General features: G+C 36.6%; 1 protein-coding gene and 1 long non-coding RNA gene across 6 annotated transcripts in view; one reads left to right on the top strand and one right to left on the bottom strand.

Moving 5' to 3' along the window:
* LOC144312959 (uncharacterized) overlaps positions 1–12,655 on the bottom strand; it is a 52,557-nt gene extending 39,902 nt beyond the window's left edge. For all 3 annotated transcript variants that reach the window (XR_013378603.1, XR_013378605.1, XR_013378609.1), the window contains exons 1-3: positions 12,416–12,655; positions 5,282–5,448; positions 658–783 (exon numbers count right to left, since the gene is read on the bottom strand). This is a non-coding gene — a long non-coding RNA (uncharacterized LOC144312959). The remainder of the gene's footprint in view (positions 1–657; positions 784–5,281; positions 5,449–12,415) is intronic.
* SHPRH (SNF2 histone linker PHD RING helicase) overlaps positions 1–18,174 on the top strand; it is a 94,467-nt gene that overhangs the window by 64,964 nt on the left and 11,329 nt on the right. For all 3 annotated transcript variants that reach the window (XM_077896121.1, XM_077896129.1, XM_077896139.1), the window contains exons 24-25: positions 1,742–1,813; positions 5,268–5,456. In XM_077896121.1, coding sequence (XP_077752247.1) covers positions 1,742–1,813; positions 5,268–5,456 — 261 coding nt within the window. The remainder of the gene's footprint in view (positions 1–1,741; positions 1,814–5,267; positions 5,457–18,174) is intronic.

The raw sequence follows: 18,174 nt of genomic DNA, 5'->3' as shown, positions 1-18,174 counted from the left end.
ATGAAAAGAAAAATAAAATAAAAATAAAAAAAAAATAAACTAGGAATGAATAGGAAAGATAGCCAGATGAATCTCCAAATATTCAGAAATTAACACACTCCTAAATAACTTGTGAGTTAAAGAAATCACAATTAGATAATGTCCTGAACTGAACATATGACAATGTGCAGGTAAGATGCACTTAGAAGAAATTTATAACTTTAAATCAGGGATCTGCAAAGTACTATACATGGGCCAAATCCAGCTCACTACCTGTTTTGTATTTATAGTAAAGTTTTGTTGGACTCAATTCCTTACATATTGTTTATGGCTGCTTTCATGCTACAATGGCGGAGTTGAGTAGTTGCAACAGAAACTATATGGCCACAAAGCCTGCAGTATTTACAACTAGGCCCTTTATGGAAAAATAGTAATTCTTGCTCTAAGTACATTTTTTAAAAAGAGATGTTGTAAATTATGAAAAATAGCTTACAAAAATGCTGCCTAATGCCTCATGTTGTATGCATCCCCATGGATGATCTCCCATCTATTTTATCATATGACCTGGTTTTGGCCTGTGACATAAGCACGGAGATGTGAAAAGTACATGTACATTGGAGTTTTCACAATCTTATTGCTCTTTGGAATTTTGAGTCTTTGTGAAGCAGCCCAGATTACCTTTCTTCAGGAGCAGAAATCTCAGCTTAGCCCTTTCTTCAGACCAGCTAGTCTCCCAGCTGCTAGATATCAACATGAGGCCATAATGGACCATCCAGCCCCTCAGGACTCAGTCCACACCCAGACCTGTAGAATCACAAGAAACTCATGTTTGTTTGAGCCACTAAGATTTTAGGTGGTTTTTTATATATTATCTGAAACAGAAATCAGTAATAGAAGAAAAAATTCAATAAAAAAAAAATCGTTATGTTTTCATTAATGGAATTGTTTTGAGCCTATAGAGTTACTGAATCTACGCACAATTTACCTTTTTTTTTTTTACTACTTAACAAAAGTCAAAAGATAATCAAAACCAATTTTTTAAAAATATTTGGTTGATGAAACCACAGACTTTAAACTTCAATGATCAATGAGTCTAATTTACTTTTCTTTATGTTTTCCTCAGTATTAATATTAAAACCTGCCCATGACTTTGAACTAAAAATTTTTGAAATAGTTTTAAAGAGATTTTGAAGAGAACTGTTATATATCAATATAATTTCCAGGCAAAATAGGTCTCAAATCAGATATTTCTGCTCTCTAGTTATGTGCTTTGCCTTAATGAGAATACAAAATGAGAAGAAACCCATATTAGTAAGGAGATATGTAAATAAATGCCTCTTCCCAAGTCTGTGATCACATGTCCGGTGGATGTACAGAATAAATATTGTCTGTATAGTATTTAAGGGGCCTTTATTTCAGAATTCCAAATTGCATTTTTTTAAATAATACATATACAAAATCTAGCTTAAAAGTAAAATTTTGAGAATTTATCTGTTATAATTTGCCTTTCATTTTGCCTTAGTCACAAAAATTAGTAATATAGTAACTTTAATAAACTCTAATGACAATTATTTCCATTTTTTATTTGTTCCTTGAATGTTATTTGTAAATCCCAGGAATATTAAGTAATACATTACTAAATCACCTTAATTATCAGGTTATTTAACTAGCAATTGCCAGCATTTACTTTTATAGATGAGTTATAAAGTGCATATCAGATTTTAAAATGCAACTAATCTTTTTTAATTATTTTTTTGAACAGTCTCAAGATAAAACATCAGGAGGGATTAATCCAGAACCTTGTCCAATCTGTGCTCGGCAGCTGGGAAAACAGGTGAAATAATAATAAGTATCATATGTATTTAGAAGACGCTTTACACTTTTCAAAGGCATTTACCTACAATAACTCACTTTTTCTCTTATGACCGTTTTTTGTTTTTTTTTTTTTAAGATTTCTTTATTTGTTAATGAGAGACACAGAGAGAAAGAGAGGCAGAAACATAGGCAGAGGGAGAAGCAGGCTCCCTGCGAGGAGCCCAATGCAGGACTCGATCCGAGGCCCTGGGATCATGCCCTGAGCTGAAGGCAGATGCTCAACTGCTAAGCCACCTAGGCATCCCTCATGACAATTTTATATACAAGGCAAAAATTACCTCTGTCTTAAAAATAGGGCCAAAGGTTAAATGACAAGCTGAGTACCACATATGTTTGAGCAGTGTCCCTCCTTAAGTAATAGGTGAAAACATATTTCTAGAATAACACCATATTTTTCATTAAAGGTGCATAGTTTTGCATATTGTTTCTAGTCACAAGATCAAGTCTAAATAAATAAACCTGTTTATTAGTAATTATACGAAAATATAATAGAGCATACATTGATTTATTTAAGGTATTACAAAGGTATGGCAACATAGCTTTTACTTGGAATTATTAATATTTAATAATATCAGGCTTTAAAATACAAATAATATCTGTCCTAGGGGAATTTAGTTGTTATTTTTACAAGGCCATTATAATAAAGAATAAATACTTCTTTTTGAATATTGGCATACAAATTTCTTTTTTTGTTGTTTAAGATTTTATTTATTTATGAGAGAGGGAGAGCATAAAGAGAGCATGCACACAAGCAGGGGCAAGGTGAGAAGAGGGCTACCACCCAGCAGGGAGCCCAATGTGGAACTTGATCCCAGGACCCTAGGATCATGACCTGAGCTGAAGGCAGACACTTAACTGAGCCACCCAGGTGCCCCAGTGTACAAATTTCTATAAACTTTGGCACCATATTCTCCTCAAAGAGATTCTTTTATCCTACCAACTGTGATTTTGATTTTGTTTTTTTTTTTTTGGTTTTTGTTTTGTTTTTTTTTTGGTTTTTTGTTTTTTTGTTTTTTTTTATTTATGATAGTCACAGAGAGAGAGAGAGAGAGGCAGAGACATAGGCAGAGGGAGAAGCAGGCTCCATGCACCAGGAGCCCGATGTGGGACTTGATCCCGGGTCTCCAGGATGGCGCCCTGGGCCAAAGGCAGGCGCCAAACCGCTGCGCCACCCAGGGATCCCTGATTTTGATTTTGAATCTCTACTTTGTATAAGTCAATATATACAATATCAGAATATTAATTGCTCCTCAAAATTTGAAGTCTGTAAAAGTGTTCTTGGCTGTTTTTTTTCTATGGAACCAAGAGTAGAGAGTTAAATGTATGAGCTCCACCTTCTGACCAGTAGTAATCAGAAAGAAAATACCTTTTAGTTTCTACAATTTATGGAGACCATGAGATTTTAAATGATATTTTATTGGTAATGAATCTTAAATGCCTCGATATTACTTTGGAAACCAAGCAGAATAGTAATGTACAGATGCTAGTGATTTCTGAGAAAAGTCACTGGTAAAAATGTGATAAAAGTGATAAAAATGGAAAAGATCATGAGGTAAGCACTGTCTTTTTTACTTTTAGTTTCAATGAAACTCATGCAACTGGATGAATTAGAAATTTTAATTTATGTCTTAAACATTTCCAGGTTTTAAAGTTCTTTCATGTATATTATTTCATTTAATTTTAGTATTCCCATATTATAGTATGACCCATATTTCCTTCAGTTAAGAGAACATACTGGATTACAACAAGAGTAACAATACTTTACTTTTTTAATTCTGTTCCTCACCACAGTCTGTAGGAACTCTAGATCCTTTAGCTTCCCAGTTCTCTTCTTCCCATCCTAATTTAGAGAAATCAGTCAGAGATAACTCGTATACTGACTAACACCTTTGGAGACATTGCCACTTGTCTTCTGTTTGAGCTACTTCAGTCAGCTTCCAGTCATTTCTGAGGCCCTGACAGCAGGTGTCTGATTTCTCCTGAATTGCAGGTATAGATGGACTTGTCTTATTCAGCTTTTCCATTCTGAGCTCTCATGAGCCACAAAAGTTTTCTCAAATAGAGGAAGTGCCCCTCTGTTTCATTCTCACTGGCACAAAAGGTACACAGGGTACAGAAAAATGATGCCGTGTTTATAAAAATGCCAGCAAGGGCCTCCTGGTGGCTCAGTTGGTTAAGCGACTGGCTGACTCTTGGTATCAGCTCAGGTTGTGATCTCGGGGTCATGGAATTGAACTTGGTGCAGAATCTGCTTGGGACTCTGCCCTTCTCCCTCTCCCTCTGCCCCTCCCCTCTGCATGTGTACACATATTCTCTCTGTCTCTCTCAAATAAATAGATAAATCTTAAAAAAAAAAAAAAATTTGGTAGTGAAACAGCTCTTTAATTTTACTCCCAAGGATTGCCACAAGTCCTTGAGAGCAGATGTGCAGCTAGACAGCAGCATGAACCCTAAACAGCCCCTCCCCCTTCTCAAAAACTGTTTTCAAATCAAGTTCATATACCTTATTCTACTCTTCCCTTAGTGTGAGTTCCCTTCTGAGGGGCTTTTTAGTTTATCCTGCAAAGTATCTCGTGTGGGCCCAGCTAAGCAGCTTCTTTCCATGCATGTTCATACATGCCCAAATCTAGAAAAACACAGCTTAGTGCTTAGGAATCTAGTCACTCATAATACTTCAGTTTTTGTTGTTGTTTACCAGTTGAAAAAAGTTAAATAATTTACATAAGATGCCATAGCTTTTAGAACTGACACCTCACCTAAAACCAGTACTCTTCTATATCCCTCATTGCCAAAAAGAGGGAGTCTCCATGGTATACTCCAAGAGTCAGAACTATTGTACTTTTCTTGAAGTAGAACAACAGAGTTTTCGAAAATGTCTTTTTATTAATTTATGTAGGTTTTTTAATGTATTCAGAACCACTTTTAAAATAAATCTGAGATATCAGCCCATCTTACATTCTATCAATAAATACTGTAGCATGTGCAAATGTAAATCCACTCAATGAGTTATATAGAATATATTGAGGATATTATCTCCAAATTAATGTTGTTCTCAGTCCCTCTATAATATCTGCAGTTGCATGCTAAAAGAGTCATTTGCATTTTTCCTAAATACTGAAATGAAAACAACTTCTTACAAAATAATGGTGGCTGACTGTTAATGCTCACAATTAAGAGTGAGTAGAACTAAAGACTATGAAAGTGTACTCTGGTTGAACTAAAGTAATTCAAAAGTAGTCAAAGTACAAGTAGTTAAAATACAACTTAGCTTTTATGACTTAGAATGTTAATGTCATAAAACATTTAGGAAGTGAAATTAGGATTCCCTTCTCCTCCTTTTAACGTATTTATAAATTAAAATGCATCTTTGATAGCATCTCCCTAAGATATGTTCTGTGTATTTTCTTTTTCAGTGGGCAGTACTGACCTGTGGACACTGTTTCTGTAATGAGTGCATTTCAATTATAATTGAACAGTACAGCGTGGGGTCTCACAGAAGTTCCATTAAGTGTGCCATCTGCCGCCAGACCACATCTCACAAAGAAATCTCATATGTCTTCACCTCAGAGAAAGCCAGCCAGGAAGAAGACATCCCTGTGAAGGTAAAGTAGGTTAAAAACATGCGGAAACATAGAGCAGTGTAATAGAAATCAGCGTTTGGCAGTGAGAGCATCAAAATCAGAGCAAGGCTGGCACAGTAAGTATAGAAACTACTGTTTCTATCTGTAAGAACACTGCCTGAAATCCTCAGCTTTACCATCTACACTGTCTGTGGGAGGAACACAAAAATGCTTTTTCAAACGTGGCTGGCCGTAGGTCCACTGTGGCAGAAAGTAACGTCTTAGAATTTCAGTTCCCTATCCATCATCTTTGATAGTATTTCTGTCCACTACAAATAGAGCTCTGGTTAAATTAGAGATTTACTTAAAGAGGGGTTCTTCCTCATTCTCTCATTTGCCCTAGATAGCAGGGAAAAGGAATGAACCCAGCCTCATTCGAGGAAAAAATAGAGTGCTTAGGAAGTTAATGTACTTAGGAGGTAGTGTACTTTTAAATGACATGATTTGGTATCTCATGGTATAGCCAAAACATGGCCCTATTTTCCTAATTTTTTCCTGTGCTTCATTCAGAATTCTAAGAAAATTACTAGAAATCCATGGCAACCTGGGTGTCTCAGTGGTTTACGCCAGGGCGTGATCCTGGAGACCTGGGATCAAGTCCCACCCACATTGGGCTCCCTGCATGGAGCCTGCTTCTCCCTCTGCCTTTGTCTCTTTCTCTGTGTCTCTCATGAATAAATAGATAAAATCTTTAAAAAAATTTTTTTTGAAATCCAAACAGGATCTCTAATTGGACTTTCTATCTAAGGGGCATTTATGTAATGAAAAACTTTCTCACGACTTTTTTGTTCTTTGCTTACCTTAAACATGCTTTTTTTTTATTCCTAACCAAATTTATTTTTTTTTATTTTATTTATTTATGATAGTCACAGAGAGAGAGAGAGAGAGAGAGAGGCAGAGACACAGGCAGAGGGAGAAGCAGGCTCCATGCACCGGGAGCCAGAGAGAGAGAGAGAGAGAGAGAGGCAGAGACACAGGCAGAGGGAGAAGCAGGCTCCATGCACCGGGAGCCCGATGTGGGATTCCATCCCGGGTCTCCAGGATCGCACCCTGGGCCAAAGGCAGGCGCCAAACCGCTGCGCCACCCAGGGATCCCCCTAACCAAATTTAGACAAAGGACAAATCAATATATGATTGTAGTAGGAAATATAGGCCTGAGAATTAAAAATCCTTTATTTTTAAAGATTGTATTTTTTGAGGAAAATGAACTGCAATTTGAAACTCTCAAGAGTTAGGGCTCCCCCTCCTGACAAAAGTGTGGTTAAATTAAAGTATGTCTAATTGCTGTTTATTCCTACCATTTTTGAGTAAAACCTGAAGGTATCAATGAAATTAATATTACTCTCTAGTGTGTTGAGATAACCAGAATCCCAAAGTTGGAATGAATTTCACTCATTTATTCATTCATTCATTCCATACCTATTTATTGGATACATAGTGTGTGCCAGGCAGTGTGCTGGGCCTCACAGACACAGCATACACTCCTGAATAAAACAGACACGATCGCTGTCCTTGTGGATTTTACAGTTTGGTAATGGGGTGGTGGGTGGGGGACAGAATTTGAGTTGGAGTAGGAGCACAGACAATACACAAATAATTTACATATAATTGTGATAAGCCCTACAAAAGAAAATCAGACCTGGCTTCTCTGAGGGAATGACAGTTAAGTAGATGTCTAAAGGATGAATGAATTAACCAGGCTGGGAAAAAGAGAAAAATGGTCCTGTGTGGAGGAGCCTGCCAGACAGAAACAAACAAAAAACAATACATAGAAGTACCTGAGACAAGAAGTCACACAGTGGAATTCAGTGGCTGCAGTGTAGAAGGCACAAAGGACAAGTGAATGAAATGAGTCCGGAAACCACAGAGAGACCAGATGCTTAAGGGCCACTGAAGACTGAAGAATTTTCTTTCCATATAAACAGAAAGGCATTACATGTTATATGCAGAGAAGTACCATGATCGGATTTGAATCTTTAAAAGGTCCCTTTTGTGCAGTGTGGCAATTAGATTAGTAGGAGTAGAAAAAAATAGAAAAACTTAGGAGAGACCAGATCAAGAGGCTACAGCAATAGTGATGGTGGCTTTGATGAGGTCAGGGGTAGTGGAGATAGAAAGAAATGGATATAGTCATGAGATATTTGAAGTAAAGTTGATTAGTAAGATAGAATGCTGGAGGGATTGATAGAGATTTAGTAGGGGACCCTCTGGGTTCTGATGTGAAAATTCAGTTGGATAATAGTACAGTTACTGATACAAGGTATTTGGAAGAGGAGTGCATCTGTGTTTGAAATCTCTAAAACATCCAAATAGAACTGTATAGCAGAGTTTTGCTATGTGGAACAAGAGATAGAAAATTCAGAGTTACTGGCTTAATGATGTATGAAGCCATGAGAGAGAAAGTAGAGATCTCACTGAAGTCAAATAAGGAGAGATTGGGTTACTGAGCAAATAAGCTATAAGAGTAAGTGTCCTTGTCAGAGGCTGGGCTCTCTTATCCTTTCAGAAAGGACAGGTATTTAGTATTCCAGATGTGACTGCAGAAGCAAGTGACCCAAGTGAGGTGGAAGAAATAATGTGATAGAAGATGAAGTGGTGGGATCCCTGGGTGGTGCAGTGGTTTGGCGCCTGCCTTTGGCCCAGGGCGCGATCCTGGAGACCCGGGATCGAATCCCACATCGGGCTCCCGGTGCATGGAGCCTGCTTCTCCCTCTGCCTATGTCTCTGCCTCTCTCTCTCTCTCTCTCTCTCTCTCTCTCTCTGTGACTATCATAAATAAATAAAAATTAAAAAAAAAAAAAGATGAAGTGGTAAGACTTAAATGTTGAAGGAGTTGTTCAAGTGGACAATGTATCATATCTAGAGTTAAGGTATAGAGTTAGTCACCAAGATTATTCCATGAATGAAAGGTAGTATTCAAAAAAAATAATAATAAATTTTAAAAAATTAAAAAAAAAAAAAAGAAAGGTAGTGTTCAGTAAATGATGACAGCAACAGGTAGAGTTAGGGAAAAACCGGGTTTCATGAAGCCCAGAAGAATGGAAATTTTTTAAAAAATGAGAAATAATTATCTGAAACCTCCATGAGGGACCAGAGGATACCCATACTCATAATGCAAGGAATATGAAAGAGTGAATTCCTCCATCCAGAGGCCTGCTGAGAAAGTGGTGTGCTCAAAGGACAGCCAGGTTCTAATTAAAGTAAGGAAATAGAACACATTATTTCCACCAAAGGTTAAAAGTGTAAAAAAGTTTGTTGGCCATAAAGCACTAGTTCCTGGGGAACCACCAGAGTTTGGGAGAGAGAGAAGAATGGGAGGGTGGGAACTGCATAGCAGTGTGGGAATAACACAACTGTTGTGATCAAGTGATGAGAGGGTCATGACTTCAAGGAGTCGTGTAGTCCTGCTCCCTCTGGGAATCCCCTGGATAAATGTGTATTTTTAAATCAAATGCCCAAGAGTTGCTAAGTGAAGAGGAAGGTGGTCTGTGGTGCAATCCGCTGACCAGCCCTAATGAGGCATTTGATGGTCAGACTCAATCTTCCTCCCCACCCAAAGAACTGCTCTCCTGCCAGATTCCCTCTCCCTTTTTTCCCTAATTCTGCACTTTCCCCCTCCTTCTCTTAAAAATAGTCTTTCTAAGCCCTTCTTTCTCTTCTGCTGTCTTTTCCTTTAGCCTCAGGCATCCCAAGGGCCACTGATGGCATCCGTGGCTAAGAAGGGCTGCTGACCCTTAGATAAAAGCATTCATAACAGCGTAAGGAACGAGTGAGAAAGAACTGCTGCGTCAGGCTTCATGCCATGAGGTTTAGGAAGTGATTGCTCTAGCTACCAGTAAACAGCACAGCCTCTATGAAACTGAGTCATGGAGCCCATCAAACCCAAACACCTGTTCATTTAATGGCACTTTTTCTAGACACACAGGAGAGAGATCAGGATGGTTACACTCACTGTCCTGTTGGGACAGGAATATCAGTGTACAAATACTGTTACGCTCTGACTTCTTCCTGTCTTTCCTACATTCTGATGAGCACATACATGAATTAATCAAAGCATCTTATAAAAAGTTACAAGATTACAGAGTCTACTAAACTTAATTTTTCTATTGTCATAGATGCATGTATATTTGTATTTCCTTTTTATTAAACATGACTGAATATTGTACCCACTATACTTGTAAGTTTCATCTTTCACATCCTCACATTGCTTCTTCTTGCCATATTTACTTTTGCTTCTCCCTGCCTTTACTGTCCCCATTTGTGCCTGCCACTTCTGCCTTCTGCTGCCTGTCCCCTTTTCTGACGTCTGTCACATTTCTGTCTTGTCTGCCACCTCCTCTTTGAAGCATCTGCCTGTTGTTTTCTCAGACCCTCACTGCATCTGAAACTACCCTACTGAATAGTCATATCATGTATTGTGAAGTTGAGAGAGTAATCATTTGTAAAATAAAGGTGACTCTGTATGAATAATTAAAGCATTACTTTGAAATTATATAAATACTGGTTCAAATTTTTACTAACCCTAGGGACTTGTTCTTTTATGTTGATTATCAAATCTCTGGCCTTTATTAAACAATAATGAAAAGTAATTAATTTCATTGAAGTTTTTGTATTATCAGAAATGTTTATTTCACTTAGTATTACTGTCAAGATTCTCAGGAGAGACAATATATCACACATAGTGGTTAATTATCTAGCTGGTCTTGGATAAAAGATATTTGGAAAACATAAAAATAATATTTAATAATATAAGACATTTTTTTTCCTACTGGTATTTCACAATATAAGGAATCTTATTGATGAACCATAGAATATTGGTCAGATAAACTGAATATTGAGATGACAATGTTCCCTTTAGTGGATACATGTAAGTTAAAGACTGTATCTACCCTAATGTCTGTGTGACAGTATTCCTAAATGACCCTTGGAACCTACTGGGCATTTCACAAAGTAAACAAAATTCCCCTTGCAAGTTCTGACAACTGCCAGGCGTTTTGGATGGTGAAGTAGGCTTCCTGGCAGAACATATGCCCCACGTGGCATGTTCCCTGTGTTCTAAGTTTGGATAGGTTTCATACAAAGCATTTTTGTCAGTGGAAACCCTGACCCTATGACGGCCACGGCTCTTTATGTCATATGAAGTTTCTATCCAGGAGAAAATATGCTACGTGGGTATAGCCACAGAAAACAGCAGCCTTCCCACCCATCCTACACATGTGCACTACTGCTTCATCTTCTCAAATGTTTGAGTGTCTAATAACTGGCCTACTTCCTAAAATAAAGATTTTTATCAGGCCCCGTTTCCATTTAAATTTTAACTCATTAGACCTGGGATCTGGCCCAGGAATCTGCATTTTTAACAAATAAAACTATTGTTAACAGAGCTGTCTTAACACAGCCTCTTTGTGAAGGGACAAAAAAAAAAAGAACTATATTTCTACACTCAAACTCCCCAAGATTTTTAGAAATACCATGTGTCAAATCGTATGTGTAGCTACCTGCTATTTCTCTTCTTTTTTGAGTTTTTGTTCATTTATTCAAGGGTGACTTGTTAAGTCTCTCTTGTACTTTCTAAATATAATCAAACATCTGGATGGAAAAAAACTGATTCCAAAATTCTGACTGAGCCTGAAATAATTTGGTGAATATAATCCACAAACAATTATATTTAAATATACTTATCTAAATATTTTTACATAAGATACTTGTATATGAACATTAACTGGTAATTTTAGAATGCAATTGTATGTTTTTGTTAGAAAATGTTATGACTAAGTATAATTATAATCACAAAAAACAATTTCTGTTCACTGGCCAAGTTAGCACTTTATAATTCTGAACTGTTAAGGAGTCTGGTATGGAAGTTAGCAATGGCTTACAAAAATCAAACACCCAGTAGATACTTGTAATATGTAAACTATCTTTTTGAAATTACTGTTCTGAAAAACTTATATTTGCAGGGTGTAAACTCCATTACAATATGGAAAGGACATTGTACATGAAGTGAGAACTTGTTTTATGCACTATATCCCCAGCATCTAGAACAATGCCTGGTTTATAACAGGTACTCAGTTAAGTAGTGGATATCTGGATAGATGGATGGATAATGGTGGATGGACGGATAAACAGATAAGCAGTTAAATAATATCCCTAAAAGCCTTTGGGTGCCAATAAAATTTTTAACCTTTTTTTTTTTTCTACAGTTGCTAACCTATCTCTTTTGAAATCATTATGCAAATGTTTAAAGGGACAGAATAATATTTTTAGGACCTAGTGCACTTGTAAGATTTCCCACCGCACATGTGGCATCCATTGCACTTCATTCAAGTAACATGTGAATGCTTGAAGAACCCAGGACTTGCCCCAGGCATTAGCTTGAGAAGTGTTCCTACTTCATGAGACCAATCATACAAGCTATATAACTGCACTAAATTGTATCTGTCACTACCAATATGGGTTTTTAGCATGGTGAACAGGTGCAAACAGAAATAAAACAATGTTAACTGATCTTACTCAGCAGAAACTACTATGGATAGCACAGTCACATTCAAAGAGTTAGCTGTCTTTCAAAAAGAAAAGTCCAGAATAAAAGTAACAAAAGTCAGGTAATACCAAGACAGAAATGATTTTATACTGAACATTCATGTTATTGAATTGAAGCCTACCATGAAAACCTAAAGAAAAAATCGATGATCTGTCACCATGTAATATTTGATCATGTTACTGATTAGAGAACATAGTCCTTTTTTGAGGTGGGGCAGTGACTAAGTTGTATAAATTTATCTTCTTTACAGGATGTTTTTTAGTCAGATAAGATATTCAAAAAAATCTCTAATCTCAAGACCTTTGTAGTATGTTTTACTGATTGCAAAAATCAATCCATATAATAACTGGAAGTTTAAAATAAAATCTGTGCTCTGTTTCAGATGTAATTGCCTTACCTCCCACAAAGCTGAAACTCCTCATCTGTGGTAGATAGATAGCTCAGATTAGGCATCCATTTGACCCTAGCGCAGTAAGAGACACAGCAGGTATGCAGCATTAGAGCACTGTCAGAATTCAGAGGGTCAGTTTGTTTGCCATAAACACAGTGCTGATTGTATTGTGGAGGTGACAAGGTAAAAAGGTCCCAGAATTACAGGCCTCCTGCCCATCCCCCTGAACCTCTTGTCCATCTGTAAGAAATAAGGGTAGACAAGAAGTATTTCATTTTTTAGCAGCAATAATTTACACAGAAGAACAAATTCAGAATAAAATGGAATGGCACACAATGAAAAGAAATGCTGTCCTTCATTCTCCCTTATTTGCCTTGCCACTGTGATCAGTTTCTATTTTTAGTTAGAAAGATCACCTATATGACTTTCAATAATATACATAGGTTTTGTTTCTTAAAGTATTAGCTGTAGACAGTGTCTGTTATCTCCTCACTTCAAAACAAGAGGACATTAGTGCATCTTTCAATCTATTCCTCTTTCAATCTTTCTTTGCTCTTCCACATCCTAACTTCTGTTACAGGATCATTTTTATAACATGATGTTTATATAGCATTCACATCTTATTACCTAATTATAAATGTCTTTCATATCTACAGAAAGTCACTAAAATAGTGAACAGTATTATACACTGTAGAACAGAGTGGTGATTGAAGTCATTTGGAAAGGAATATAATTCTAATCTTGCAGATTTAAACCTTGCTTTTTGAAAAACTTTACAAGCACCTCAGTCTAATGGCCCTTCTAACTTTTTTATAGAAAACTTACTTAATGTCTATGTCAACTTTATCTGGCACCAATATCCATGTAATGCTCATTGTAATATTTTTTTCACTGTGCTGTACTACTTCAAGAAATTTTAGCATGAGTATGAATGGCAGATTTCAGAAAACGACTTCATTTTGATTTCACTTTAAACTGATAAGTAGCTTACAGCCCCATGATTTGAAACATTTCACATGTACTAGTATTTATGTATTTCACATATACGGACTATATATAATACACGTAAAATCTCTAAAGATACGGCCTGCATGTTGACCTAAAGTAGTCTCTAAACAATATTCTCTCTAATATTCAGTGAAAAATAAGACTACATTCCTCATCTCTACTGTTTGACTCATTTTCCTGATGTTCTTCAAGACCCAGCAGCCACTTTAGCTCTTAATTCTACCAGTGGAGCAAAGCATAACGAGAATCCATTGATACTGCGGAGAAAAAGTGAGAGAAGTAGACAGATTAACTAAAAGAGAAAATAGAAGGGCTCCACGAAAAAAGACTGGTGACAAAGGGCTATAATACAAAGCAACGATACCTGGTGCTATGACTGAAAAGTCATAGAGTACTAGTTTTATTTATATAAATCAAATGCAAGTAGCACTTCGCTGCTATGGTAGGGAGATGTCAGATCTGTTCCCCTTCCTTTCCTGCCTTCCCTAAACAAGGATTCTCAGCAATAGGAAATAGATATGAAGGGAGTGGAGTGAAGCCAACAACTGCGTATCTTCTACACCATACTCAAAGATTTTACCTATTCTCTCTTGCCCCAATAATAAGACTTCAGGGATTGAAAAGCAGTACCTTACTCTACGAACAACCTGGTAAGATATTGAGTCCCATTATGGAGGGGAAGCATTTATCAAAGTCTAAATCAATACTACTTGATTGCTTTATTATTAGAATTCTTCTACTGAATATATGACAAAGAAATAAAAGTGAGTTTTCCATCCTTTTAACACATTTAACACTCTTAGAGTAGATAAGAGGCTGCATGACATTTCTGATCTTTAGTTATGAAGCTAGACAACCTCTAGGCCAGACTTCACAAGAAATATTCTTTGTTGGCCTTTGGTGCTAATGGGTATCTGCTATTTTTTGTTGCCTTGACTTCTGCCCAAAAGCCTAGAGCTTTTAACTTTGCGGTTAATTTTCCACCAAGTAGAAAAACCACCTGTATATGTAGCTTGTTTGGTTTTGTTGATTAAATTACAGGCAAGGGAACAAAGATTTTTATAAAGAATATTTTATGATTCCTTTGCTATAAAGAAGGACAATCCCATCCGTATTCTTCATTAATGATATAATACTCTTCACTGCTTATCTCATGAGTGGAACACCAGAAGTACTGACTTGATCACAAAGTCAGGGTTGGTGGAACAGAGATTCAAAGAAGGGGTGGAAACAATGAAAGGAACAAGAGTTTCAGAAGAGGACAAAGGTGCTTATAATTAAATACAACTTTATCAATCTAATATATTAAGTGATCCAGCATTTTTGTGGGATGTCCATTCCCATGCACCCTGCTAGCAAATACATATCATTCCAGCTTAACTTTGTATGTTTACTGATATAGCTAAAAAATAAGCCAAGTTGGACTCGGGCTATCAGGTTACCTTTCTGGAGAATATTCATACTTTGTTACTTTGTTAACACCTTGCATAGGGATAGATTCCTGTGCACAGTTCCTCATCCTAATCTCTTTTGTGCCTCCTTCTGTGATCTCCTCTAGCCTTGCCTGTATATAACCCATCCCTTCATGTTTTAACCTTTTTTTTTTTTTTTTTTTTTTGACAAACTGAACATTTAGTATGTGGCCATATTGAATAATCTTCTGAAAAACGGAGTTGAGCCAAACTTCATTTATGCATTTGAGATAGAAACATTAAAAAAGAGCAGTAGAATATGTATAGTACTCATTAAGATGATATAATAAAACATTCATTTAAATTGCATCTAGGTCAAATCAGCAGTATAAACCATCTTTTTCGTTTTTCTCCATATTCTGTAACATGCATTAGACTATATGTTTTGGGGAGTAGGAGGAGGGTATATCTTTTGATCTTTGTATATCCAGTGCCTAATATAGTTCTTGGCATTTTTGTTGAATAAGTAAATGATTTGGATAATCAAATACGAACTTACTTGAAATGTTGAAGGGACTTGAGTGATAAGGAAAATAACAGAAGAAAGTTTGCCCTATCTTTTTGTTCACTTTCATTGATTCTGTTATAAAACCAACCATAGTCTTTTCAGTATTATCTTGGGACTCCTTTTTCATTTGGAAATAAAAATCACAAGCAAGGAAGAGAAAAGAAGTCCATGAATAAGGGCATAGAGTGGTGGGAATCTAGGTTTCTGAAGATTGAAGATAAGATAAAAGCCCACTGGGTTTGGGCACCTGGGTGGCTCAGTTGGCTAAGTGTCTGACTTGATTTCAGCTCAGGGTTGTGAAATTGAGCCCCACATCAGGCTCTAGTCTGAGCATGGAGTCCACTTGGGATCCTCTCTCCTTCTCCCTCTGCCTCTTCACACCTGTCCCCCCAAAAGCCACTAGGTTTGCTGACTTTATTAACCTCTCCTGTAGCTCCTAATTGTTTGGTTAAAAAAAAAAGATTAGTGTTTATCAACCCATATATAATGAAATGGTACCACCCTCCAATTCACAGAAGAATTCTAAATGGCTAATTAATGATACTCAAGTTCACTGTCAGGAAAATATAGACTAAATGAAAATTTAGTTCCTCCTTTCACCTATCAGACTGGCAAAAAATTAAATTTTAACAAATGTGCAAAGAAGCAGACATTTTTAACCATTGGTAGTTAAAATTTCCAGCATTTTTAGATGGCAATTTGACCCACCAAAATCCACCGGGATCCAAGTATCTTAATAAATTTTTTGAGTCCAAGTATCTTAATAAATTTTTTGAGTCTTTTGGAATTGGCCATCAATTCCACTTTAACGTGCCTATCCAACAAAAATATTTTCACATATGGCTTTGTATCCAAAGCTATAAGTATCACTAAAGTCTGGTTTATAATAGCAAAAAAGAATGCAAGAGTCTAAGTGTATATTAATAAATAAATATAAAGATCCTCTATGAATAGATTGTTAAGATACAATGTTAAATGAAAAGACCATTTTATAAAACAAGTTTACAAATATTTGTGGAGTACATATGCATTTTTATGTAGGCTTCTAAAATGCCTAAGGAGGTGTAACAGAATAAATGCCAATTCTTAGTGCTGTTTTGAGAAGGTAGGGCTTTAAAAAAGTATTTAACTTCTTTAATTCTTATATTTCTGTTAGCTTAGTTGTCCAATAAGCATATTTTGATTTTATGTAATTTTTTTAAGTTATCCAAAATGTGCTTGTGATAGATGTGGTAAATCAAAGAGAAACCAGATCCTATTTAACTTCTATTCAGTTTTTCTCCTATAGCTTACTGCCTTTCTATGGTAACTTTTTAGATCAGTAATCCTTAATTGTGCATAGCATTTTCTTTTCATTTAGTAGCAAATTAGGAATCGTTATTAAAATAAACTCAACAGGGCAGCCCAGGTGGCTCAGCGGTTTAGTGCCGCCTTCAGCCCAGGGTGTGATCCTGGAGACCTGGGATCGAGTCCCATGTCAGGCTCCCCTCATGGAGCCTGCTTCTCCCTCTCTCCCTCTGCCTGTGTCTTGCCCCTCTCTCTCTCTCTCTCTCTCTCTCTCTCTCATAAATAAATAAATAAATAAATAAAATCTTTTAAAAATAAATAAACTCAACAGGGGCATCTGGGTGGCACAGTCGGTTGAATATCCAACTCTTGATTTTGGCTCACGTTGTTATCTCCAGATCATGAGATCGAGGCCCACATAAGTGCTCTGTGTTCAGAGTCTGCTTAAGATTCTCTCTCTCTCCTTCTCCCTCTGCCCTCCACACTCAATGTGTGCATGTGTGCTCTCTCTCTCTCTCTCAAGCAAATAAATCTTTAAAAAATAAACTCAACATATCCTCTTGCAACTGGAAGCAACATTTTTAATGACAATTTATGATCATTTAAATGGCTTCAAATAGTCTAAAATAGGAAATCTTTTGTCTTGAAAGAAACTATTTAAACATATTGACCTAACAGGATTTTGCATGTATTGGATTCGTTTTTTAAAATTATGCAGGGCATGCAAGTCAGTATACATGGGCTACCCATCAAGAATTCTATGCATTTTTCTCTTCTCAGTAGCCACTTCCATCCATGTGGAAGAAAAGAGTGTTAAAATAGCCTCACTCCCATGTACCTTTCTGCCAAGCAGAGCTTTAGATTTCTAGGCTTCCTTATTATTCGTTCACAGTGAAAGTAACTGAACTAGGACCAAATGGTTCCAGGCTGTGATATTTGCAAGGGCTTATTGAGAGCTACCACTGAACTGTCCAGACTTTGATAAAAGGGAATGTTCTGGTCTTTTCCTTCACAGAGTTAGCACTCTAATTTGGAATGTTGTTTATTAAAGATTATTAGGTTTTCTTTTGAACTTTCATAAGAAGCAACTTAATAAATGGAAGGTTTTATAGTTATGGTATTTCATTTGAAAATATTTTTGAGGGGCGCCTTGGTGACTCTTGGTTAAGTGTCTGCCTTTAGCTCAGGTCATGACCCTGGAGTCCAGGAGTCGAACCTGGCATTGGGCTCCCTGCTCAGCAGAGAGTGTGCTTCTCCCTCTGCCCTTTCCCCCTGCTTGTGCTCTCTTTCTCTCATTCTCTCTCTCTCAAATAAAATCTTTTAAAAAAAATATATTTTTGAAATGAGACTTTGTGAGGGATACGTATGTTTCTATCTAAACTCATTAACAATACTTCATGCTGATTTCCTGCTTTCTCTTATTTGATATAATTTTGCTCTTTTTTAAGACGATTTTTAGACTGAAACAGATCCTTTATATTTTTTAACCT

Source organism: Canis aureus, chromosome 1 (assembly GCF_053574225.1).
Source record: "Canis aureus isolate CA01 chromosome 1, VMU_Caureus_v.1.0, whole genome shotgun sequence".
In the NCBI taxonomy this organism is placed as follows: domain Eukaryota; kingdom Metazoa; phylum Chordata; class Mammalia; order Carnivora; family Canidae; genus Canis; species Canis aureus.
Note: the sequence above shows the minus strand (reverse complement) of the source record. Positions and strands in the feature narration are given on the sequence as shown.